The following is a 27986-nucleotide window of genomic DNA, read 5'->3' as shown; positions in this document are numbered from 1 at the left end:
GGGCGAAACAGGCTGTTCTCTCCTTGCTTGTGTAGTGTGTGGGCTGGGGTTGGTGGAGGCTCCTATTTTGGCCGCACTTGGTCTGCACTTGTGCTTGGGGGGGCTTTTGTGTCCGGCTTTTGCTTTGCTTTGTGTGTGCGAGTTTTTGCTTTGCTCCGCGGCATTCCTCCCGGACGGGAGCCGTGAGGCTCGAAGGCGGCAGCGCGGTAGCCCCCCCACCCCCCGGGCAAAGAGCGAGCGCGCCGGCGTGAGCTGCGGGTGTGAGGTCTGCGGGGAAGGGGATTCGCCGCGGAGATGCCGGAGTTCCTGGAAGACCCCTCGGTCCTGACGAAGGAGAAGTTGAAGAGTGAGTTGGTCGCCAACAATGTGACGCTCCCGATCGGGGAGCAGCGCAAAGACGTATACGTGCAGCTCTACCTGCAGCACCTCACGGCTCGCAACCGGCCGCCGCTCGCCGCCGGCGCCAACAGCAAGGGGCCCCCGGACTTCTCCAGCGACGAGGAGCGCGAGCCCACCCCGGTCCTCGGCTCCGGGGCCGCCGTCTCAGGCCGCAGCCGGGCCGCAGTCGGCAGGGTAAGGACGCCCGGCCGGGACCACAAAGGCGGGCGGTTGGCGGTTGTCGCCCCTACTCCCCCGCCCCGCGCGCGCTCGCAGCCCTTCCTCCTTGGCGCCCCCTCGGGCCTCCTCGGCAGCCGGGCTGTCCCCGCGCGGGACCGGGAGGCTGGCCTGTGGGTCTGCGGACGCAGGATTCGGCTCCTTCGCCGCGGGGCTTGCAGGCTCCGGAAAGGGAGGCCGCTGGAGGGGAGAGTCGCGAAGTTAGGGCCGCGGACTAGCGGTTGTGTGTCTGGAAGGTGTGAAGTTGGCGTTTGCTCCTCTGTGGCTCGCGGATAGCTCGGTGTTCCTTGACCGTCGGGAGTGGGTATTTCGACGGGGACTTCCGTGCCCGATTCGGAAAGCCTTTTGAGGAGGGTCAGCCTGAAACTGCAGTAGGTTACGTTTGAGCGTTTTCCCGCTTTATTAACTGAAATGACTAGTAATCGAGTCTCAGAGCGCTCCCTGGAGGGCAATTTGTGACATACTAATTTCTAACCAAAATTTGAAATAAAGAAGTTCCCGCCTTTTTATGGTTTTGCATATGGAGGGCTTTTTGAACCGTTTGTTTTTCTTGTTTAAGTTTTCCAGCAACAAGCCATCTTTTGGCGGGGCAGTGTTCTAATTTAAAGTGAGCCCTTAAAAATAACATCTTTAAGCGGTTATCCTATACGCTCAAATGTTTGGAAATTGTAGTTACTGAGGGCTTGGGTTTTTGTATTTTTTTTTTTTCCTTTTTGGTAAATTTTGCATAAGAAAAGGAAAGATTTCGGAACTCATTTCTTGACATTCTGACGTATCAATGATTGCAATTTGGAATATCTAATCCTAGTTAAATCTCAGATTGGTTCTACCAGATGCGTATTCTGTTTGAGAATAGTTTTTGTTCTGTGGGTTTTTATATGCTGTTTTGTTGGCGTGAACTGCCTACTCAGATTTCAAATCATGACAGACTGTAGTTAAAACTAGTGATTGGATGTAATATACGTTGCTTTGTAAGACTTCATGGAGTTTAGAGTTGTTGAGTTTTGGTAACTCAAAAGTACTGCGTCTTTCAAAGTTGTGTTGTCAGTTTTTAAGAAATCTATCTGATGTGTTTTTCTAGACTACCAGGTGGAAATGAAAGAAAGATGTAATGTAGATTTAACTGAAAATCTTAGCCTGAGCTTTAGAGAAATTCAGAATCTTAATGTCTTAAGTCAGTGCTTGGCAAATAGGAGTGTCAAATATTTGTGTGTTAAATACCAACTGCACTTTATTGCTTCTGATGTCTTTGTGGATTTGAAGAAAGCCAATTTACTTCTCCATAATAAAGAGAAGTTTAAGAGATTTCTTAAAGAGAAAGTAAAGCATCCGTTATCTGCTTTTTCCCAACCCCTATGGAAAAAATACTCAAACTATTTTAGTAAAGATTTTTGGTGGGAATGAAATCTTTTCCATTTAAATCAGCACACTTAAAAAAAGAGAGTCTTCTGTAGAACCCTGTATTGTCTTCTGTGTAAATGTATTATTCTTGAGCCATGGAACTACTTGGTTGTGTTTATAATAGGATTGGTCATTCTTACTTATTTTTATGATTCGTTTTCAACAGAAACATCCACCTTGGTTTTGATGTTTTTCCTTCAGGAAATTTTTTAAAGACTATGTCCCAACTAATATAACATTGTATGTTAACTATACTTCAATTTAAAAAAAAAAGTATGTCACAATCTACTCTGTGTTCTTGGAGGTGTAAAAATTTCAGTTCAGTTATCCAACATTTTTGAATTCTACCAAGTGCTGGTAACTACTGGAGATTGATTTCTGCAGACCCTGTCCAATACCATAATTATATAATTTGTTGGATTTTTTTGTATGTTAATTGACCGTGTTTATTACACATTTCATATCAAATTTCCCATGTTATCAAAGTTGATCAGCACCACGCAAATAAGTTTGGGTGAAAGGAATTAATATTTTAAGAGAATCTACAATGTCTAGTGGCATGTTAAGCCCTTTATATCTCATTTAATGTTTTAGTCCATATTAAGAAAAACTATTTGATAGCCATAGATTCAAGTCTTACCTGCCTTGAATTTTTAAAACTCAAATGCCAGGCTCAATGGTGTCAACAATTTGAAAAAATTAATAGTGGTAGTTGGGCACGGTAGCATCATTTTCTGTTTTAAAGCACATTAAGTAAAAGTGACTTATAATTGAATTTAGGAATATGATAGATTTGTCAGGCATAGGAAAAATAATCTTGAATTTACAGGAAAAGAGCCTTAGGGCATTTATAATAATCGATAAAATTATTCTCCATGGCACATTACTCTTATGTGTACAGTATTTTATATTGTGGCCATTGTTAGCACCATATGTAAAATAATGTCACATTTCTTAAAGAATATAATCTAGCAGAAAGTCAAATTATGTTTGAGAGTTGTAGATAAGGCAGATTTTTTTAAGTTTGTGTTTTTAGCATTTTAAAACAAACATTACTGTGGATTGGCCAAGGACAGAGCATATACCTTCTATTTAAACATGAGTTTATGAGGAGTATTTTTTTTTTTTAAGATTTATTTATTTATTTGAGAGAGCGAGAATGAGAGAGAGTACATGAGAGGGGGGAGGGTCAGAGGGAGAAGCAGGCTCCTCGCTGAGCAGGGAGCCCGATGCAGGACTCGATCCCAGGACTCCAGGATCATGACCCCAGCCGAAGGCAGTTGCCTAACCAACTGAGCCACCCAGGCGCCCTATGAGGAGTATTTTTAATTAAAGGAGAAACTTTCCATTTAGCCATGGCCACGGTCTCTTAGATTCTTTTGGTGTGATATGACAAAAATACTTGCATGTTCAAAATTTGGTTTTGGTTTTCAGTTTTCTTGTTTCTAAGCTTTTATTTAATGCATCTTGATAACACCAGTGTTTTAGGTGTTGAAATTACCTAGATTGTTGACACAAAAATAAACAATCACAAAGTTGGCAATCTGCCTAATCATTCCAAGGTACAAAGCGCAGGTACAGCTATTTGGAATCCAATGGAGCATACCATTCTTGAATGGTCTGATCGAGTGGATCATGAATTTTTAACAGCAAATATTTAAAGACATGGAACAGAACAGTAAAAAGTGTGTTAGCGATGGTGAGTTAATTAAATCATAAATTGACTGCCATACTCTACAGTAAGGTGTTAAGTGTAGAGACTTTTGAATCAGAGTGTTCTACAGTAGGGATTAAAATTCCAAACCTGCCGCTTATTCGTTTATTCGGATGACTTTGAACAATGAACATTGTCTGTCAGATGCTCAGTTTTCATCTGGAAAATAAGAATAATCTAGTAACTACTTAATTGAGGATTATTAAAGGTTGCATTTGTTAAGGTGTCTAGTGCTCAGCAGTTGATACCTATTACAACATGTGATTTCTGAATTTTTTTTTTGTTTATTTAGCTCCAGAGCAATACAATGTTACCATAATATTTTTTTCAGAATTGGATGAGGTAAGTTTTGAAAGTGATACAGGCATAAAGTCTGTTCAAATGTTACTGTATTGCTGGAGTTAGCTGTGCAACTTTGGTCTTCAGTTTCCTCTCCTAAAATAGGGTTGTTAGTATCTCTCTCATAGGATTTTTAGGATTCTCTTGGTTAATACATGTAGGAAGTTATCCAGAACACAACTTGATATATACTAAGTGCTCAGTAGAATCTATTTTATATTAATTATTGTTGTACTTCATCTTGCTACTAGTGGTGGAAATTTAAAAATAAGAGTAGCTGGGGCGCCTGGCTGGCTCAGTCAGTAGAGCATGCAACTCAAATCTCAGGGTTGTGAGTTTAAGCCCTACGTTGGTCATTGGTCGTGGAACCTACTTAAAGTTTTAAAAAGTAATAAAATAAATAATAGTAGCTTAGGTGATATTATCAAAGAACTGTTGGATTTTAAAGTTGAAAAAGACATTAGAGATCATCTGGTAGTTGGGAAGAAACTGGAGAGCGAACAGTGCCTGGCACATAGTAGGTACCTGGTATTTTTTGACCGAATGAAACTAAGATCCTTTGATTTACTCAGAGGAATGAAACTCTGGATGCAGAAATCAGTACAAGTAATGGTTCCTTCTTCCTGATTGAAACTGCTGGCTTGATAATTATGGTAAGACACTATCTGTCTCCCACTTAATATTCCTGTTAAATTTAATATTTCATAAAAATAGCATTACATTTCTGGAACTTTTCTCCCTGCAAATTAAAGATAAAAATCAGGTAACTTGTTATGAATTTCTGCTTTATTTGACTTAAGCTAGTTTATTGGCCTCTTAGATTTCTCTGTACAGCTGTAATCTTTCATTAAGTTTTAAGAAAATATAAGACTGTTGGGTTCCTCTTTGATTTGATAAGCCTTTGTTATTTCTTTTTTTTAATATTATTATTTATTTATTTGAGAGAGAGAGCAGGGATGGGCAGAGGGAGAGCATCTGAAGCAGACAATCTACTGAACATGGAGCTGATGCTGGGCTCCATCCCATAACCCTTGAGATCATGACCTGAGCCGAAATCAAGAGTCAGACAGACGCTTAACCCACTGAGCCACCCAGGCACCCCAAGCCTTTTGTTATTTCTTAATAAGAAATGGGTTTTTAAAAATTAATGACTTATTTCTTCCTCCCTAGATGGCACTTTCATTCATCCACTCAACAAAACATCTGTCAGATACCTACTCTTGTGTCAGGCAGTCTTTTTTAAATTTTAGATGCTTGGGATACAATATGAATATGACAGTGCCTCTTTCTGCTACTATCTTAAATGCTGCATCCAAAACACCTGAGATACACGTTAAAATACAGATTCTCGGGCGCCTGGGTGGCTCAGTTGGTTAAGCGACTGCCTTCGGCTCAGGTCATGATCCTGGAGTCCCGGGATCGAGTCCCGCATCGGGCTCCCTGCTCGGCAGGGAGTCTGGTTCTCCCTCTCCCACTCCCCCCTCTTGTGCTCTCTCTCTCTCTCTCACTCTCTCTCTCAAGTAAATAAATAAAATCTTAAAAAAAAAAAAATACAGATTCTCAGGCCCAAGATTAGGACTCAGACTGGGGTAAGACTTTTTAAAATAGGGGTTAACTTTTCCAAAAGTTTTGAAGTTCTGATAACCAGACTTAGGGACGGTTGCTCAAGGAATTCACCATCTGGAGAAGAAAAAGTATGTTTACAAATAGGTGGAATGTGGTGAGTGCCAAAGAAAGAGATTTCTTGAAAACCTCAGGCTGTTGTAAGAAATTAAAATTGGATGTTTTCTTGATAATAAGATTTGAAAATTCTTAGGGTGGGAGGGATTATCTACCAGTAATCTGTACTTGATTGATTTTCTTTTATTTAAAGTATTTATGTTACACAGGGGAGTTTTTCTTCCCAACCTTTTGGAAAATTCAATTAGGTCATTAACACAGGATTTGGTCTGTTTGATGAAAAAAGAAGTTTTTTCTCTAAAGAATTCAAGGCTATGCTATATAGAACTCTTAGACTCTTGGTAACTATTTTGACATTACTGTGTAAGTTGCTTAAAGATTTGAGCCTGATCCTTTTTCAGTGCAATATGTGTATCAAAGCCTTCTGAAAGTACCCTCACTAACTTCCATTTCCATTTTTTAGTTATATTAAAGATTTCTCTTGAATTGATGTCATTGTTCTTATTAGCAGTTATCTTTAAAAAACAATTTCTCATAATCTTGCTTTATATAAAATATTTCAAATTTTTATTTGGCTAAAAAATAGAAATTCTAACACATGGCCAAATCATGTCTGATATTTCTTTTCCCCCCCTCAGAATCATTGAAAGTAAGCAGTCCATACAATTATGGTTTTCACCATTTTGCATAAGATATTTCTAGGATTCAGTATTGACTCACTTGTCTTAAATAGTAATTTGGGCCTAAATTGACTTTGATATTTGTGGCCATTATTTAAACAGCCATTTTTTTGTTCAGTTCTCTGATGCTTTCTGGGGTTACAGAGGCATTTTGTAAGGCTATCTGCCACATCCCTAGAAAGTACCCATACTTCTGCTCTCTTCTCTTGCTTAGCCTTGGAAGTTTATATAGTTTAGATAGTTTTTCAAGTAAATACTGCCATTGCTTAAGTTATTTTTTAAAAAATTCCTTTGAAATTTCTCTCAAAGCTTGTGCCATGTTCTTTCACTTTTCCTAAGAAAACGGCCACATAGAACTAAGTGTGGTGACAAAGCTGTGTCAAGAGGTGATAGCCATAAAGTTTGACTTCTTTCATGGGTCAAAAACTGGCCACTAAAGTCACTGTATTCATTTGGGCTTCTTAAATTCTGATATGCTTGTTTAAGGAAGTCATTTTTAAATATAACTAATATCTTTATGGTATAGTCTTAAACTTTCATAGAATAAACTTTTAAGGATTTTTAAAAGAGGTCAGTAGTAAATCGTATTTCACCCGAATGTCTGGGTGAAAATGTTTAATCCCACTCTGTTTTCTCTTGAGTTTTTTATGCCATCACCTCTTCTTGAGATAGGCTAGCCAAAACTGACCATTTTAATGGTAATATCTTTAAAATATGAGTTACTTGTTATAATATCTTCAAATAATGAGTTGCTTTTAATTAAATTGCTAAGGCCTAATAAAGCTGTAAATCGACGGAGGGTGAGTTTGCATGTTTATTGTATACAGTGTTATATAGTAGGTCAACATTTTTTAACTGGAAATAATAACTGGACTTTGTTAACAGAAAGCCACAAAGAAAACTGATAAACCCAGACTAGAAGATAAAGATGATCTAGATGTAACAGAGCTCACTAATGAAGATCTTCTGGATCAGCTTGTGAAATACGGAGTGAATCCTGGTCCTATTGTGGGTAAGTTGGTAAAATTTCCTTTTCTGTGAGTGCCCCACATTGTTTTCTTGTCTTGTCTAGCAGTTAGAGTTTGGGTTCTAAGGAACAGTGTATCATTAATTATTTATATGACCCGGACACAGTTTCCTTAACTATAAATGAGGAAAATGAGAGAAATGAATTTAGATAATCTCCAAGATTATCTCTGTTGTTGAAATTGTTTCATATGGTGCTCATGTCACAACTACCTGGTGAGACATAGGGATCTTACATGACAATTGAGGAAAATCTGAGGTGACATAGTTGGCCAAATTCATCCAAGTCAGTAAATTGGTGACAGACTTATTAATATAACTCAAGTTAATCAGTTCATAGCATAGTACCCATTTTTAGTTATCAGTAAAAGTACTGTTTTTAAAGTCTTGTTTTGATTGGAAATCAAGAATGATCCCTTAATAAACTAAAAGAAGAAAACTTGGTACTAAATACACTGGATTTCCATCATTTGGTTACTGTCGGTGATTTTTGCCTTAATTTTGGAGGGTCTTGACAAGTAACCTCAAGATGAGAAACGTCTGTTTTGGTCTTCTAAGTTATGTAAAATTTTGAACACTGGGCAAATCATAAGAGACTTAACCATAGGAAACAAACTGAGGGTTGCTGGAAGAGAGGGGGGTGGGGGGATGGGGTAACTGGGTGAGGGGCATTAAGGAGGGCACGTAATATAATGAGCACTGGGTGTTATACGCAACTGATGAATCACTGTTAACTCTACCTCTGAAACTAATAATACACTATATGTTAATTGATTGAATTTAAATAAAATAAAATTTTTAAAAATTTGAACCCTGGAGATTTGGGATTTCTTTTTTTCCTATAGGTGAAGTTGCAAACAAAAATTTAGAATGTTGTCTTTCATTTTATTTAGCACACTACTTCCAAATAGCTGGTAATAAGCCTATGAATATAATTACCAACACACATTTGATACCCTTTTTAATTTTTCATTTAAAATTCCAAAAGGGAGATGCTGCAAAAATGTATATTATATATCAATATATATCAAGTTACATGTTAGCATACCAGCGGTTCATTTTTTCCCAGCTTTTTTGAGGTATAATTGACAAGTTATATATATTTAGTGTGTATAACTTGATATTTTTGTATTATATATTGTGACATGATCACCGTGATCAAGCCAATTAATATATCCATCACTTCACAGTTTTATTTTGTGTATGAATGTGTGATGAGAGAGCACTTAAGGTCTACTTTTGCAGATTTCAAGTATATTAACTATAGGCCATTATATATGTTAGATTTCCAGAACTTACTCATCTTACAGAAATTTTGTACCCTTTGAGCAACATCTTCCATTTCCCCCTCCCTAGCTGTTCATCTTACAACTACTTATATAACATTTTGAGATGTGTTGTTTCTAAAAAATGTATATTTATTATCATTTTATTCATCTTATAGAAACCAGGGAGATATACAGCTAGTCTAAAATAGAAAATAAAAGCTATTTTTGGTGGGGTTTTTGGGTTTTGTTTTTTTTTTTTTAAGATTTTATTTATTTATTTGACAGAGAGACACAGCGAGAGAGGGAACACAAGCAGGGGGAGTGGGAGAGGGAGAAGCAGGCTTCCTGCAGAGCAGGGAGCCAGAAGTGGGGCTCGATCCCAGGACCCTGGGATCATGACCCGAGCCGAAGGCAGACGCTTAACGACTGAGCCACCCAGGCGCCCCTGGGTTTTGTTTTTTTTTTTAAGAATGTATTTATTTGTTTGACACAGAGCGAGTGACAGAGGGAACACAAGCAGGGGGAGTGGGAGAGGGAGAAGCAGGCCTCCCGCCGAGCAGAGAGCCTGATATGGGGCTCGATCCCAGGACCCTGGGATCATGACCTGAGCCGAAGGCAGACACTTAACCAGCTGAGCCACCCAGCCACCCCGAAAATAAAAGCTACTTTTGGCTTTAAATTGTCATTCATGCTGAAATGTGTTAAAAATGTGTTTATAATCCATTTTACTTTGTTATCTAATTGGTATGTAATTTCTGCTTGTGGCACACATTTTCCATAAAAGGTCATTTTAATCACAAAGTAGTTTTATCTAAATGTGATTTAACACCTTAAATTTATACAGATTTTCTTTTTTAAGACTGTATTTATTTATTTGAGAGAGAGCACGAGCGGGTAGTACAGGGAGAGGGAGAAGCAGGCTCTCCACTGAGCAGGGAGCCTGATGTGGGGCTCAACCCCAGGACCCCAGGATCATGACCCAAGCCAGAGGCAGACATCTAACCCACTGAGCCACCCAGGTGCCCCCAAAATTTATACAATGTTATATGAAAATCAACTGAAAAAATGATTTATATGACTTTCCTTTTCCCATAACTGAGTGGCTCTTTTTAGGCATATTAAACTCTGAGAGTTGTGGGGTTTTAATCATAGTATTCAGAGGAATACAGTCTGTTTATAAAAATGACTTTTTCTACAAGGGAAATACTATTACATAGTACTGGGAAAAAATATACAAAGTCCAAGACTTTTCAGTCAAAAATACTTGGTCATACATGGCTCTTTAGTAGCTTGATCTGTAGTAAGATTCATATCAATCTATGTATTCCAGGTTACTAAAAGAAACATTGTTGTAATCATGTATTTAAATCTCAGAAAAACACCTGTTTTAGAAAAGAATCTTTTATATAGTTTTTAAAGCACTTAAATGTAGAAGAGGAAAGAGTAACATTTTAATGTTGCTAAAGACAATGAGCAGGATCTTAAATAAGACAATACAAATGCTAAAGCAAGTTCTGCCTTAATACAGGAACAACCAGGAAGCTGTATGAGAAAAAACTGTTGAAACTGAGGGAACAGGGAACAGAATCAAGATCATCTACTCCTCTGCCAACAATTTCTTCATCAGCAGAAAATACAAGACAGAATGGAAGTAATGACTCTGACAGATACAGTGACAACGAAGAAGGTAAAATTTCAAATGATGTTAGTCAAATATATGTAATTTTTTTTTCAGACTCATAAGATACAGTAACCATGAAGAAGATAAAACTTTAAGTATTACCAAGTTATATGTAATTTTTGTTCATATCATCAGTAATCCTCCAAGTAATTTGATTTAAATACCTTTTCTTGAGAATTCTAAGAAACAGAAATGTACAAGTGTCTGATTTTTTTTTTTTTTTGTCACCTAAAATTGCCAGGTACCTTTATCTTTTTTGCTTCAAATTTCATTTTTCTAAAAGAATAAAGTATTAAAAATAAACATGAAGTTTCCCCACTTACCCTTTCCAAGTATTATTAACACAGAAGCAACCACCATCCTTAATTTGGTGCTGATCTTTCCAATCCTTTTTAAATACTTTTTTTTTTTGTGGGCTTGAATTCATGACCCTGAGATCAACACCTGAGCTGAGATAAAGAGTCGGACACTTAACTGACTGAGCCACCCAGGCGCCTCTAAATACTTTTTCATATGCATCTAAAACATAACATTATTTTGAACTTTAAAAAAACTGTATAAATATCATGCCAAATCTTATCACTTGCTTTTCTTTATTCTGTTATCCTTTTGAGACCTTATCCTACTGATAGATTACATGTGTCCAGTTTATTATAATTAATATGTAGTGGTAGTATTTATAATATGGCATATATTCTCTGTTTTCTATTGCTATTTAAATTTATAGTTTTTGCTAGGTAATGTGATTTCAAGGCAGCTATGAAGCAAATATTTTGACATATTTTTAGTAGACTATTTTAAGAAAATTTGACCATAATATTTAAGTAGTTTTTGAAACTAGTACATGAAATTAATGACCTTTCTATAATAAGAACAACTTGATATTTATAAAGTTTTAATTCATATGACTTGTTTGTCAGTTTCATGATTATTTAATTTGACCCAGATTGCTTATATCTTCATAAGCACTGCCTGCCAGGGCACAGTGTGTCGAATTGGTTGTTCAGAATATGAAATATAGTCTTTTCCTTCAACAGCACTATGTTAGCAAGGAGGCAAAGAATAAAATCAACTTAAACACAAGTAATGCTTAAACTTCCTGCCTCTTTTGCCTCTACAGGAAAGAAGAAAGAACACAAGAAAGTGAAGTCCACTAGGGATTTTGTTCCTTTTTCTGAACTTCCAACTACTCCCTCTGGTGGATTTTTTCAGGGTATTTCTTTTCCTGAAATCTCCACCCGTCCTCCTTTGGGCAGGACTGAACTACAGGCAGCTAAGAAAGTTCATACTTCTAAGGGAGACCCACCTAGGGAACCTCTTATTGCCACAACCTTGCCTGGCAGGGAACAGTTGCAGAAGTTAGCCTCTGGAGGGAATTTGTTTACTTCCTCCAAGTCTAGCCATGATAGATGTGTAGAGAAAAGTTCTTCGGCATCTTCTCAGCATGAACTCGCTGCCATGTTGGTCTCTGCTGCAGCTTCTCCTTCACTGATTAAAGAAACCACCACTACTTGCTATAAAGATATAGTAGAAAATATTTATCGTGGAGAGAAAAGTGGAATTCAACCATTGTGTACTGAGAGGTCCCGTGTTTCAGATCAGTCAGTTCTCTCCAGTGAAAGGAAAGCACTAGAAGAGTCTGAGAGATCACAAGTAATTTCTCCACCACTTGCTCAGGCAATCAGAGATTATGTCAATTCTTTGTTGGTCCAGGGTGGGGTAGGTAGTTTGCCTGGGACTTCAAACTCTACACCCCCACTGGATGTAGAAAACAGATGGAAGAGAATTGATCGATCTGATTATCAAGACACTGAATCCCTGTCTCCTCCACGAAAATTCCCTAGGCTCAGTGAAAAGTCAGTAGAGGAAAAGGATTCAGGTTCCTTTGTGACATTTCAAAATACACCTGGATCTGAACGGATGTCATCTTTTGCCAAAACTGTTGTCTCTCACTCACTCACTACCTTAGGCATAGAAATGTCTAACCCATCACAACATGAGAAAATAGATGTCCCAGAACTATCTTTTCCCTTCCATGAATCTATTTTAAAGTTAATTGAAGAGGAGTGGCAGCAAATTGACAGGCAACTGCCTTCATTGGCATACAAGTATCCACTTTCCTCCAGAGAGGCAACGCAGATATTATCAGTTCCAAAAGTAGATGATGAAATACTGGGCTTTATTTCTGAAGCCACTCCACCAGTAGGTATTCAGGCAGCTTCCACGGAGTCCTGTGATAAACAGTTAGACTTAGTACTTTGTAGAACATACGAAGCTGCAGCATCAGCATTGCAGATTGCAACTCATACTGCCTTTGTAGTTAGGGCTCTGCAGGCAGACATTAGTCAGGCTGCACAAATTCTTAGCTCAGATCCTAGTCATATGCACCAGGCACTTGGGATTCTGAGCAAAACGTACGATGCAGCCTCATTTCTTTGTGAAGCTGCATTTGATGAAGTAAAGATGGCTGCGCATAGCATGGGATCTTCCACTTTAGGTCGCCGCTATCTCTGGCTGAAGGATTGTAAAATTAATCCAGCTTCAAAGAATAAGCTGGTGGTTACTCCCTTTAAAGGTGGAACATTATTTGGAGGAGAAGTATACAAAGTAACTAAAAAGCGTGGAAATAAACGCTAATAAAGTTAAGAATAAAGATACCTATTTGATCTTTGATATGGGGAACTTAGCAGCTTCCCTAAGAATTTCAAGTGCTTTTATGCCAAAATTTTCTTTGAAGATCTTTTTATTTAGTCTTCAGGTTGGACTGTTTTCAAAGTCAAGCTTCTACCTATCAAATTACAATATGAAAGTATTTGCTTACATAGAACTACCTTTTTTTATTTTTTCAGTTGCACAGATAGAAAAAGCCTGATACAATTTAAAGATTTCTAGGTCACATTTTTGCCTCATACAGTTCGTTCTCTCCTATTAAGATTTTACAATTCTCCAAAACTAAGAAAATGCTAATAACTAGAATGTAAGTGGAATCTTCACTGATTTAAGTATTACTAAATATCTTTTCACTTTCTGGAACTTGTCTACATTTTTTTTTCTTCTTTTGTTTGTTTTTTACTTCTGTATTCCTTCGTAATATTCTAGGTCAATGAAATTCAAAGTGCCAGTCTACAGACAGTTACTGATCCACGGATAAGTATGCACCAGAATTTGGATCTAAAGACACTTTTTAGATCAATGACGGTGTTTATTTTTGTGGCAAAATTTTATTGATAAAACAATGTGCCAGTTTACATTCTGATACAAGTGTCTAATTTCTTCAAGGACTGGTAGCAAACAGTTCATGGACCACACCTTACAAAATACTTCTCTAAACCATATAATTCTGGAATAGCGCATTCTCATTATCACTGTAGTTTGTCAGATGAACTAGACACTGGAAAAGTGGGGCTTTTTTTTTTTTAATACTTTGAAGTTATGTTGTGCTTCATGGATGATTAGGTTTAACCTAAATTCTAAAAAGCAAATTTATTAGTTTTTTAAAAATTCATAAGAAATCATACTATATTCCTTTGTATAAAGCAGTATATTATTCTGTGTTTTCATTTCTATGATTGTAAGATGAGTCTAACTGTAGAGGCATTTAATAATCAAATTTCTTTGTATTTTTATGGAAAACAGTAGTATTAAGTATCAGCAAAATACAGTCCCTTTGGTCCTCCAGGCCATTATTATATTCTTCGTATACATGTCCATCTTTGCAGCTTCCTGGGAGTAATTTTATTTGTTATTTGTCTTCTGGAATGTACATGTATACATGTACCTACTAAGTGCTATGTGACTTTTTAAAAATGTATTACTGTAGAATGCTTCTGCAAATTCAATAAAGTTGTAATTTGAACAGTTTGTGTGGTCTCCAGAAACCTGTTGTATGTGTGTTTTATTCTTGGAGTTGCAACAAGTTAGGTATTTGTGCATGAACATCCCTTTTCCATTTCTTCAGTGAAACTTGCTTGAGATTCCAATGGTATAGTTGAAAATATTCTATTTATCGTTGTGTGGTTTTTCTTCTATTAAAGACTAGGTTTTTAGCTGTTGGAATTTAAATTTGAGAGGAATTAATCTATAACCAGATACTCTGTTTAATCAATTTCTGCTCAATTACTACTGGGTTCTTTACTTTGTGATTTCTCATTCTTAGATTTTGAGTTAATAAAACATAAGGTTTATAATGCTAAGGGTTGTCCCTTAATATATATCAATATCCATCCATTAATAGACATTTGGGGAGGTGGGGGTGGAGTTAATACTTTAATCCTAAGTAAAATTGAACTATTTGAACTAACATGGTAAAAATCACTGGGGGAAAATTGCAAGTAGACTCTGGACTGACTAGTACTAGATTAGATAGTTAGCAAAACCTAACTGTCCTGACTACTTTTTAGCACCAGTGCATCAAGTTCATGAAAAACTAAGCTTTTTAAGAATTGACTCCATTTCTATCTCTGGTAGGAAGGTAATCTAACTTAAATTTGTGGTAATAAATAAGTTTTAGTAGTCACAACAGACATTAATTTTGCTATCCTATGATTAATGGCCACAAAATGTGGGAGTTAACTAAAACTTTTATAAGTCTTTAAAAATCTAGCTCTTCAGGGGTACCTGCCTGGCTCAGACGGTAGAGCATGTGACTCTTGGGGTCATGAGTTCAAGCCCCATGTTGGGTGTAGAGATTTAAAAAAACTGGCTCTTCAAATGGTGATAAAAATCAAGACCAGGAGAATGGAATATTGAAGACTATAAAAAGATACATTTGAGTTGTTTGACATCATGGTGATATGCTAATTAATATATATGAACTAGCTTCTCTTTAAAGAAATGTTATTTTTATTATGGAGAGCAGGAACTCAAGAAGTGACCTGTGAGTGTTACTTTCTGTGAACAGGATTCTTCCTTAACTCCTCAGTTGTACCCAGGTTTTTTTATAATCACATTAAAACAGAAGTGAGGACTTTTATTTATTTTTTTTTTCCAGAAGTGAGGACTTTTAAATTGTACTAAAGTAGTAACATCACTGCACTTGTTATTAGAGGCTTGATACCATACAGGTGTTTTCAGTCTTAAAATTCCTTATAGCTTTCTTCCATATTTCAAATTTTAATGACTGACCTTTGTTTATATAGTAGTAATGCACTGTATGGACAAAAGAATATTAACAACTATGTGTTTTAATATCCTTTCCCCACATCCAAGTAGTTTTTTGTGAAAAGCCTCCATGGGCAGTTTGAATTCACTTTATGTTTTAGGCTATTAGTTCCAGAAAAAGGAAAGAATAAATAGGAAGAAGCGGTGATCAGATGAAGGAGTTGGGGAGATAAACAAAAATGGAATAAAATAAGAATGGGAAAGTAAAGTTTTTAAAGACAGAAATTGCAGTTGAACAGTCATGGTCTGTTGAGGTAATAACCAATAGGCAAACTTGTTTTACATAAGAATGTGCCTAAAACCAAGGTTCCAGAGTAATGTTAGGATGACATTATAGTTCATTATGTATTTCAGAGAGTAATGTTTCTCCAATGTTATTTCCAGACTCTAAAATAGAGCTCAAGCTTGAGAAGAGAGAACCACTAAAGGGCAGAGCAAAGACTCCAGTAACACTCAAGCAAAGAAGAGTTGAACACAATCAGGTATCTTTAGTTCTATGATCACTGTGTTCAGGTGTAAGTAATCTGACAACACTAATTTGCTTGTGTCCTAGCCTTTGGTTAAATTCCAGTGTACTCGATGAAGTGTTCATTCCATTGTTCATTAAATGGCATTAGAAATCTAAACTTCATGTTTTTTGTCAGTAGTGTAGCCTGTGCTTACTGCAAAAGCAAGTGTTTAATAAATGTCTCATTTGTGTTTGATTCTGTGCAGAGCATGGTTCAAAGTCAGTCATACTGCCTTTTAAGGGAAATATTTTTAAAGATGGAAATAAATGCCTACCTAAGCATAATTTTTTTTAAAGGACGGGAAGGATTTTATACTTATTAACTTTGTCTAGATTTCTAACTTTGCTTTTACTTTTGCTTGTCTTCTGTGACTTTTCCCTCAACTCCGAAGTTAGTCTGTTCCTAAGACCACACTTTACTTATCTGAGGTGAAAATTTATCTTTTTCATTGTGGATGAGGCAGTATACAATTTTTCAAAAGGAAAATGTAGGAAACTAAGGGAGAACTAATAAGCACAGGTATAAATGAACTAATTTACAGAGAACAAATAATTGACTAATCTAGCATTGATTTGGCTGACCTTTACAAGATAGCTATCCCTGGAGTCATTTTCCTTACCCTTATTTTGTCTAGCTGGAAAGATTTGTCTAGTTGGTTATTTATCTTTTCCATCTTCTCTTTGTCATTTTAAAGTCACACATCCTGAGAGAAGTTCTTGATTTCTTAAGCCATGTCTGCCTTGGTTTGATGTACTTGATAAGTTGAATTTCAGAATTATTTGTTAGAAATGAACTTGGTGATTATGGAGAATGTATAGAGCACTCAGTGAAAGATTTTGTTTAATATAGAACCAAATACTGGAATAAAGATATTATTGCCCTTTTATCTCTCTTACTAGGGGAGAACTACAGGGTCATGCTGAAGAATAAGGAAATAATAGAGCAAGAGAAACTAGGAAAATCTGGTGAAGGACAATGAAATAGACAAGTAGAGAGAATTTTAGTCTACAGTATGACGGCAGGATGGTATAGTGCCATCAGGAATGCTGGACTGGTCAGATAATGGGTTAAGAGCCAGGATGAAGGATGGTATTAAATAAAGATGGTTTAATTGAGTTGGGGAATCCAAACTGAGGGACAGGGTAAATAGTAGATTTAGGAGATGACAATGGCCTTATACAAAATTTAAAACATCAAGAAAATCGGAGGGAAGAGTTTGATGACCCTTTAGTCACAGGGCCTCACAAGTTTTAAACATTTTACTAGTTTTGTTTCATCTTCACCTCTACCCTCCAGCTTTTTAAATTCCTTTTGGTTTTGTTATTTTGCTTTTTGCTGGAATATTTTAAAGCGAATCTCTGACATCATTTCACACATTAAAGTGTCAGTATTTCAGTATATATCTCTAAAAGATAGGAGCTATTTCATATATACGTACATAATAACAGTGCTACTATCACACCTAATAAAATTAATAATTCTTTCATGTCTAATCTGTTTAAATTTCTCCAGTTTCAGAAATACCTCTTTTATGATGAAATTACTCAAATCAGGATCCAAACAAGCTACACATACCGTTTGGTATTTTTTTTGTTTTGTTTTTATCTCATAAGCCTATAGCTATCTCCACTGTAAGTTTCCCCTCCATTAATTTGGTGAAGAAGCCAGGTCAGTGCTCTCCAGAATTTCCCAAACTCTGGATTTGGCACATTGCTTCTTCAAGTGTCATTTAATCTTATTCTGTAACTCTGTGCTTTCTGTAGACTGGAGTTAGACCTGTGGTAGAACTGGGTAGTAGACCTTTCTGTGATGATGGAAATGTTTTTTATATCTCCTGTCCATTGTGATAGCCATTAGCCACATGTGGCTATTGAATACTTGGAATGTGGTTTGTGTGGTAGAGAAACTAAAATTTTAATGTTAAATTTAAATAGCCACATGTGGCTAATAGTTACCATATTGAACAGCATAGATTTAGAGGATTGGTTAGATTCAGGTTCAGTTTCTTTGACACGAATACTTCATAAATGGTGTTCTGGTTTTCATATTGCATCTCAGGAGGCAAATGATGCTAATTCCACATCACCCTTTTCATTTAATGGTTACGACTGCCATTTATGATTATTGCCTAGATCCACTATTTTGTTTGCGGTTGTAAGGTAGTGATTTTTCTCATTCTCTTACTCCATTACATCTATAACCGGAATTCTTTTTAAATAACTTTTCCCTCATGATCTGCATAGTTATCTTCAAATAAAATTCACACAGGAGAGCCAGCATAATTTGCCAGCTTTCAAATTAAAGCCTAGTCGTTTTGAAAGGTGATCAATAAAATTTTTTTTAACTGGTAATGGTTTTTATACATTTCATTTATGATCAGTTACACTCATCATTCTTTTTCCTTGTTCAAATTGTGCCATCTTTAGCCAGGTTCCTGTGTCATTTTATTGACCCTGTTTGTCTTTGATAGTTTCTTGTTTTCTGCCACAGTAAGATGTCCCAGGCTCATGTATATTGCCTGCCTTTTACCAAATCAGCCATTTTTCTATAGAACCCTAATCCTTTCCATTGAAAATATTTGGGGTGTTAGGTTGTTCATTTCTGCTGGGTTGTCATTGCTTCTAGGCCTTTTTACTAGGTAGAGCTAGGAGTACTTATTTTTTAGAAAGAGAAAATAAATCATGAGTTCATCAAAATTATGAATGCAAACTATCTAACTTCTGGGTGTTCTACCTATATCTCTTTTATGCTGAGTATCTTGGTTCTTAAAATGTGACATGTAGTTATCACTATATAGATGTTTCTAAATAATGACAGTACTCCTGATCATAATGCTGCTAAATGGCAGTTTTGGGGGTTTTTTTGCAGTTTTTCTTGTCTTTTGAGCATAAAATCAAAATACTGTGCATAAAATTACTTGAATGAATTTTTTTTCTTTCCTAACTATTTTTTAATTATTGAGAATATGTATATAGTTTTGTTTAGGCAAAATAAGATGGAGTCTGAAATCTGGCTTTTATCTTTGTTCCTTCCATTTATAGGTAACTGTTTCTATTAAGTTTGGGTTAATATTTTCTTTTTGAAAACAGTAAGTAAATACATAGATTTATACACTTATTTTTGCTCCCTTCCTTTACATACAAGGCAGTGAACTTGCACATTTCTACGTTTCTGGTAATCTAAACATGGAGGTCACTCCGTATCAGAATACAGTATAGCCATCTTCCTCATTGCTCTGTACCACTGCATGTCATTGCATTTTATGGATATACTGTATTTTATTCAGCCACTTTCCTTTGGTGGATATTTGGATTATTTTCAGTTATACTGTTTAGGTAATGCAAAGATGAGCTGATGAACAGCCTTTTACATGTATCATTTCATATTTTAGCCAATTTATCTTGGGGAAATCAAGAATTGAAATTACTGGGTAATTTTGCTAGATGTTATCAAATCCCCTGCATAAGAGCTGAAGCATTTTGCATTCCCACCAGCAATGTATGAGATAGGACACTGTTTTGAAAAAGTTAATATGAGTTAACCAGATTACTAAATTGATAGTTCTTCGGAGTAAAGTGGCTTTTAATTATACTATTTCTTTTTATAACTTAGTTTTATGTAAACTTTTTGTTTAGAGCTTGTATTTTTACTGAGAGATCTATAGCCTCCTTTAATAGCCCAGCTCCTGCATTCTCTTGTGCCTCAACTGCCTACTGTCTTTTTTGCCTGATAGCTTATTGAAAGGCAATGTGAGAAGGTTTCTGTTTCTTTCTCCTGTTGGCTTCCTGATAAATTAAGAGGAGTTGTTGCAGAACATCTTTGTTGAAAGTAGATGACGCTGCAATTAGTATTTGGACACAGAGTATATAGCAATCACATTAACTACTAATTTTACATAGCAATGAATTTCTTTTCAATCAGTAATTTTCACTTGTTTATAGTGGACTCTGGTAGAAAAACTACAGAATAGGGCGCCTGGGTGGCTCAGTCGTTAAGCGTCTGCCTTCGGCTCAGGTCATGATCCCAGGGTCCTGGGATCGAGTCCCACATCGGGCTCCCTGCTCTGTGGGAAGCCTGCTTCTCCCTCTCCCACTCCCCCTGCTTGTGTTCCTGCTCTCGCTCTCTCTCTCTCTGTCAAATAAATAAATAAAATCTTTAAAAAGAAAAAAAGAAAAACTACAGAATATCTTTTCTGGTGTGTGAAGAGTTGTCAATTTTCTGTGAAGGTGATTAATTCTGAATTAGATAATAATAGTGAAAGAACTAATAAAACTAGTTGACAGTCCTCAACCAAAGAATTTAATAAACCTGGACAAAAGGAAGTATAAATGATTTATAGTGAAAAGTTTCTTTCCCGCCCCTTCCCAGCTGTTCTCACAGGCAACCAATGTGTTTCTTGTGTTTCCTTCCATAGAAAAAAATAAAAGAATCTTTAAATGGAACTTGACCTTAATGTCAACAATGACTAAAAGAAATGTAAACATGTTTTTTTTTTTTATTAACTATAATAGTTTCAGTAGATGTTGGTAAAATTTTTGATGAGATTATTTCAGTTCAAAATATAACATGGAAAATCCTGGAATTTGGTAGATAAGGAAGAGCGATATTTCCCCTCACCCCCACCTTCATGGACAAAGATAAAATATCTGGTCTTTATATTTTATCAGTTTTATTAGCCCTTTTAAGAAATATAGGGGTGCCTAGGTGGCTCAGGCAGTTAAGCATCTGCCTTCAGGTCAGGTCATGATCCCAGGGTCCTGGGATCAAGCCCCTCATTGGGCTCCCTGCTTAGTGGGGAGCCTGCTTCCCCCCTTCCTCTCCCTCTGCCACTCCCCCTACTTGTGCTCTATCTCTTGTTGTCGTTCTCTCAAATAAAATCTTAAAAAAAAAAAAAAGATGTAGTGTTTTAGGGGCACCTGGGTGGCTCAGTTGGTTGGGTGTCTGTCTTCAGCTCAGGTCATGATACCAGGGTCTTCCTCAGCGGGGAGTCTGCATCTACCTCTCCCTCTGCCCCTCCCCCCCACTTGGGCAAGCACGCCCGCGCACACTTTCTCTCTCTCAAATAAAATCTTTTTTTTTTTTTTTCAAATAAAATCTTTTTTAAAAAAAGAAATGAAGTTTTTAATTCTTCGAAGAGTTTTAAAATACTTAGTATACACTGATAATACCAGATAGACTGTCAAACCAGAATATTTTTAAAATACTGCTTCTAATTTACTGGCACTGAGCAACAATTGACTATGAAAAAGGAAGCAGAATTGAAAGTAATTATAAGAAAATACTTGACTTTGAGATGCATCACAGTTCAGTTACAATATCTTAAACCATGTGTTCTCAACGCTGGCTGCACATTAGAATCCCCTCAGGAGTTGTAAAAATTAACTATGCCCAAGGCCCTTCTAGAAGAGAGTCTGACTTAATTGGACCAAGGTAGGGTTGGGAGCATTTGATACTTCTCGGAAGCACCCCAGTTGATATTGTGCTGCCAGGATTGAGAACCTCAGGTTAAAACTATTGTTCCTTTCTATTCAAATAATCAGGAATTTAACTATTAATGAGCATTTATCATATTTGTATGTAACTTAACAGATTTGACAGACCTTAAATTTGCATTCAGCAAATATTTCCTAACTGACAGCAGGAAAAGGAACCCAGAGTTTCCAATTGCGAGTTAAAGAGAAACTCTTATAATGTTAATCCCAAATATAGATAGATATGAAATTAGTTATGAGACTATGTTTGTACCTTGTGGGATTCTTGTAGTAATGTTTCCAGTGAAATAAACATTCTTACTGGATAAGCGCTCTTGTCCCAGGATAAGAGTAAAATACATCGGTCTTTAAAATTAATAGGCACTCACTTGAATATAAAAACAACAGTTATTTAGATAAATTATTAGCTTGAAAGCAGAAGTGACAATATAAGCACACTCTAGTATAATACTAATCACTGATGGATGTTCTCTGGTTAATTTATCTGGTAATAGTAGCTTCAAAGTTGAATAACTTGCTTCTTGGAATGCAGAATCTCAGGCCCTACCCCAGAGCTGCTGAATCATAATCTGCACTTTAACAAAAGCTCCAGGTGATTGATACGCATATTGTGGTTTGAGAAGTACTAGTCTAGTTGTTTTCAAACTATTATGTAAGGACTACTGAATTATTTTTTAAATGAGGAAAAATCAGTTGCCTTTTCAGGGAGATAGAAATCTGAGACTAGAAGATACCAGTGACCCATCACTATTGGTATCTTTCTGTAGTGAGGAGTGGGTAAGCATTGGGTTTGGCATTGACGTTATAGGCTTGCCAGTTTGTGAAAGAGGTGACCACCAGGTTTTTGTTGCTCAATATTAATATCTGTTTCTAAGAAAAGGTTTGACACCTGGGAACTTTTAAGTTCAGATAGCTGCGTGTAGATTATAATTTAAACTGAAGCTATTTAAATAATCCTAACTACTTGAAAAAGATAACATTTAATTTGTGCTAACAATTACAAAATTTTATTTTGTTTTTAAAGGAAACTGCCTTGTTATAATAAATGACTTTCTTATAAGTCATGATCAGCCTGCTTTTTGTTTAGAAAGCCAAAGAGATGCAGTTGTGATACGAGAGTCAAATAGCAAACAGCAAGTCACAGAAGGAGCTGGTGATAAATTATGTGCTTTTTTTCTTCTTGCTTTTATTACAATTTGTGAGCTCCTGTGTATTTTACCATAGTTTAAGTGTTTTCCGATAACTACATATTGGTTCAGTCAATACATTTAGAAATACTTTGAGGGCATGGCATTGTTTGTAAATGCTAGCATTTGGAGATTTTTCATGACTTCTCAGTGTGCTAGCTAATGGCCATCATTAAGGTGTTTGATATTAGAATATGACTTTTTTAATGTGTCGATGCTTGAATAGAGCTATTCTCAAGCTGGAGTAACTGAGACTGAATGGACAAGTGGATCTTCAAAAGGCGGACCTCTGCAGGCATTAACTAGGGAATCCACAAGAGGGTCAAGAAGAACTCCAAGGAAAAGGGTGATGCAAGGCTTATTGCTTAGAATTGGGTTTTCAGATTGGTAGGGTTTTAGTGATTATTTTATATTTATTGTTTTTGTTTTGTTTTCAAACTAACAGGTGGAAACTTCAGAACATTTTCGTATAGATGGTGCAATAATTTCAGAGAGTACTCCCATAGCTGAAACTATAATGGCTTCAAGCAACGAAACCTTAGTAAATATGTTTCATAAACTATGCAAGTGGTATTCTTTGTAAATTACCCTTTAATTAGAATTGGGGAGGTGGTAAATTTTGGCAAATCTCAAACTTGTGTTTTAAACAATTATATTTTAAACTCATTTTCCCCATATAATTCTGAATTTTAGAATTTTTCAGTATAGCCAAGTTATATATATATATATAAATTTGTACAAGAATCCTACCTCTAAGTATTGTAAGGAAACTTTTTTGCTAAAATATTTAGAGTGCTAAGGCTTCACATGAGAAGTACTGAATATGTTCATTTCTAGGTTCTTTTGCCTAAATTTTTATTAAGGGAAGTTTTCAAATATTACAGAAATAGAGTATCTTTTTTTCTTTTTACATGTCTTTGCTATGTTTGGATAATTCTGAGTCTGAATAATTTGAATCTTGGCAGGTTGTCAATAGGGTGACTGGAAATTTCAAGCATGCAGCTCCTATTCTGCCAATCACTGAATTCTCAGACATACCCAGAAGAACACCAAAGAAACCATTGACAAGAGCTGAAGTAAATGCATAAAATTTAGATCGATGCTATCATTGATCTTTTAAAGAGGAAATTTTTTATATTTGTTTTTTGCAGTGGGAGGGAGCAGAGCTTTCTTAACTGGGTGGGGTGTGTTTGTGTGTGTGTGTGTGTGTGTGTATAATTTTAAAGACATACTTTTATTAGTGACAATCGAAAGTAATACAGTATGATATGCTAATACTATCTGCTTGCTACTGTGTGCCTCTTAAGTTCCACTTTTCAAGGGAGTATTCATTTGTATGCTGCTTCTAATATGTTCTCTTTGTTATTGATGTGGGTTGAAAGTGTTACTGGGCTGTTGGGAAGGCTATACTGTCTTTCACCGAAAGGTCAAATAATGGGACTTTAATGGGACTTTGTGTGATGCTTGAATTGATTAACTCCTGTATAATTAAGCTTTAAAATACTAACTGCATGATACATTTAATGAATTTTCACCAAAGATGGTTTTGATCTGGGCATAACAATAAACAGCAAAACAATCAGGTTGTTTAAAAAATCATTTTATGGTTTTTTAAGTTAGGAAGATTGAATTGACTCTGTAGTTAAAAGATACACTAAAATGTGTTAAAGATCCATGTTAATTTGATTTCTTCCACATTTCATCATTTATTTTACCACAAAATTCTCAACAGAAGAAACAGTGTACTCTTAATGAAAAGCATGGGAAAATCCAGTGGGGAAACTTAATGCTGCCATATTAGCTGTGCTGAATTTTAGTTTTGCGGGTTTTTTTTTTTTTTTTTTTAACTTGCTTGAATGTGTGGCAATCCCCCATTACCATATTAACATATCTCCATATTGAAGAAATTTGAAGAGAGCTTTGGAAGTATATGGGTACTTAGGTAATGAATTCAGGAAGGGCAGTGGTAAAAGCTGGGGCAGACTTGAATGCACTCTGTTCTCTGAAAGCTTTTTTTAAAAAAAAAATAAAAATAAAACAAATAAATTATGTTTTAATTACACATTTATACTAAATGTTAACTTGTGGTTGTTTGTTTCTTATTAGGTGGGAGAAAAAACAGAGGAAAGAAGAATAGAAAGGGATATTCTTAAGGAAATGTTTCCTTTTGAAGCATCTACACCAACAGGAATTAGGTATTCAGATACATTAAAACAAGAATTAGTGTATTCTACTAGTGTGTTTTTACTTATTTACTTATTCTCACTTTTATTAAGGTGTAATTGACACATAAAAGTTGTATATATTTAGGATGTATAACATGATTATTTAATATGCATATATAGGAATTTTAATTTTTAATTCTTCACACGGTTATTGTACCTGTGTTCTCAGAATTAAACTGTTCTTTTGAGAGCAGTTTAATTCTTCTAAGTCACTAGTTCATATTCTTAAAAGTTGAGTCAGATTCAAAGTTAACTTTGATAAACTGAAGTATAATAAATAATTTGCTTACCATCGAATTCTTTTCTCTAAACAAAAACATAGTAAGAAGGAAATACTTGTTTTCCCTGAAGGTTTCCCTTTTCTAATCGAAAAGACTGTTTAGGTAAGAGCTGAATTGTTTCCTGACTGAAAGAATCACAACCAAACTACCTTATTTTTTTCCTTCTATCTCCTAAATATACTGGCCCTGAAAAGAAGACAAGTTTAGTGAATATTTATCAGTGTTCTGAATATTATTTTCTAATAGAATGAGCATCCAACATTTTAAATGAAAAAATGCATAGAGATTTTAAATAGGCTATTTACATGTGACAATTTTCTACTATTATCTCAAGGAATGTGTTTGAAATTAAGAGTGGTAATGACATTTTATATTTTATATTATATATCAAAATCATGACTTTTATCTAAATTTATTTTTTTCTTCCTGTTTTCACTCCCAACAGTGCTAGTTGCCGCAGACCAATCAAAGGGGCTGCAGGCCGGCCATTAGAACTCAGTGATTTCAGGATGGAGGAATCTTTTTCATCTAAATATATTCCTAAGTATGTTCCCTTGGCAGATGTCAAGTCAGAAAAGACAAAAAAGGGACGCTCTATTCCCACGTGGATAAAAATTTTGCTGTTTGTTGTTGTGGCCATTTTTTTGTTTTTGGTCTATCAAGCTATGGAAACCAACCAAGGAAATCCGTTCACTCAATTTTTTTCTAATGACTCTGAAAAATCCATCTGAATGATATCTCTTTTGGCACACTCGGTTTGATCTCCTATTTTTTCTAATAACTGTATAAACATTTGTGTACACTTGTTGACTCGAGAACTAAAAATAATGTGATTTCACCTCAATAAATGTAGTATTCCATTGAAAAGCAAAAAGGATATATAAATGGACTTCATTTAAATGTTTTGGACTTTGGACTAGTAGGAGATCACTTCGTGCCATATGAATAATCTTTTTTAGCTCTGGAACTTTTTTGTAGGCTTTATTTTTTTAATGTGGACATCTTATTTCACTTTTGAGAAAAATGTATATTGTTTTTGTGTATTTGGGAAACAAGAAGGGCAAAACATGGTAGTATAATGTGAAGCTACACATTAAATACTTTGAATTCTTACAGAAAAGATTTTAAGAATTCTTCTCTGCTGTATAAAAACTTTAGAGATATGTGAAACATGAAATTTGGTAAGAAAAAGGTGACTTGGGTTGTACTTTTTGTAACTGCCACAGGTTTGATGTCTTTATGGAGGAACATACAGCAATAATCTCTTCTGTAACTTTTATTAATAGTAATATTATTGTAGTCCTATTGTACTCACTTTTTAAAAGATTTCTAGTATCATGAATGTCCTGCTTCAGTAAGACCCATTTAAATGCTGTTGATATTTTAGCAGGGATCTTTAGTGCAGCATATACATGTTTTAGAGAATTGTTAGCTGGCTGTACATGTTTTTAGAAACTGTTTAGCTAGCTATAAGGCTGTAATTGGAAACTTGTACTTTTTATTTACAGCAAAACATTTATTCTGTCAATCCAATTTGCTACCAAAATATTTTTTAGATAAATAAGTGTGTGTCTGTTTAGAAGTTAGAAACTTTAAACACCGGTCTGAGGTTCCATTTGGATTCATTTTTGCATTGTCTTCTGTTACCAAAAACAAAATTTGCCAGGTTTTTTTTTTTCCCTACATTTTCCAACAGAATTTGATTTAAAAGTACAAAAAGTGTTTACTTTAAAATTACATAGTAAACTTTTCTTAGATACAAAGTAGTTAATACATAAATTTATAAACTCTGAATATGGAGTGGGCATTATGATTTTTGTACTCTTGAAATGGGTAACTTATCTTTGTGGTTGATTTATCTTATTTTTTAGCTAAAACTTACCTCATGTATAACTTGGTTAAGTAAAGTAGTAGGTAATTGAAATTTTAGTAGAATCAAGTAAAACAAATTTAAACTTATTCATTTGAATTTCAACTTTACAGTCATTGACCATAAAGCACACTAAAAATATAAGTTATTTTAAATATCATCTGAAATAAAAAGATACTTTTTAAAAAGCAAAAAGCTTAATATGTATATTTAGACCAGCACACAATTTTGATTTCATTAGCTGTATTCTGATGTTTAGCTTTGAAATATTTTGTAGACTTTTTTCACTTACTTTGCAATTGATCAGAAACTTTTGTAGGTCTGGTCCCATGGGGGAGTGGGAAACTTACTCCTAGATCAGAAATGCTTGCCTCTCTGAGTAAAAGTGTTTCTTTGAGATGAGCCACAGAGGGGGCACATTTTACTCTTTTCTGCAGTACAGTAATAGCAGTCTACTTTTTCCTTGTTTCTAAACTTTGCTTCCTATATAGTTTTCAGTCTTTTCTTTTTGATTAGAAATTGTGAGAAGCTGCATTTAATGTTTAAAAATATGGGAAAATAAATTGAACTTATATGTATGTAAGATCAGTTTTTCTAATAGAAAGGTATGGTCCAAAATAGTAAAAGAAGGACCAGGTAAAACATGTAGTTTTTTTGTTTTTTTTTTTTTCTTTTAATGTGTACTTGGTCTTTTGTCTGTGTTTGTTTTATTCCACTAGAATAAATGTGTCCTTGATGTAAATGCAAAGCATTTCTTCCTGATTAAATTGTAGATGTAGACTTTACAATATAATTCAATAATAAAAATGTAATTAACCTCTAGTTTTGTCATTGTAATAAATGCTTTTCAGATAGCAC

At 35.5% G+C, this 27986-nt stretch overlaps 1 protein-coding gene across 4 annotated transcripts; it reads left to right on the top strand.

The window, feature by feature from the left end:
- Positions 1–16: 16 nt before the first annotated feature.
- On the top strand, positions 17–27944 carry TMPO (thymopoietin). Of its 4 annotated transcripts, XM_021687339.2 has the most exons (9): positions 17–573; positions 7315–7441; positions 10252–10410; positions 15949–16046; positions 22979–23098; positions 23198–23293; positions 23718–23828; positions 24859–24947; positions 25704–27944. In XM_021687339.2, exons 1-9 carry the CDS (start codon positions 295–297, stop codon positions 25987–25989), a joined length of 1365 nt encoding a protein of 454 aa, XP_021543014.2. In that variant the 5' UTR covers positions 17–294; the 3' UTR covers positions 25990–27944. The 4 variants fall into 4 exon arrangements, with proteins under 4 accessions (XP_021543014.2, XP_044771287.1, XP_044771288.1 ...); XM_044915352.1 differs by lacking the exon at positions 22979–23098; XM_044915353.1 differs by lacking the exons at positions 22979–23098; positions 23198–23293; positions 23718–23828.
- Positions 27945–27986: the final 42 nt, after the last annotated feature.

This window comes from Neomonachus schauinslandi, chromosome 5, assembly GCF_002201575.2.
Source record: "Neomonachus schauinslandi chromosome 5, ASM220157v2, whole genome shotgun sequence".
Taxonomy (NCBI): domain Eukaryota; kingdom Metazoa; phylum Chordata; class Mammalia; order Carnivora; family Phocidae; genus Neomonachus; species Neomonachus schauinslandi.
The sequence above is the reverse complement of the archived record's forward strand: the minus strand, read 5'-3'. Positions and strand labels throughout refer to the sequence as shown.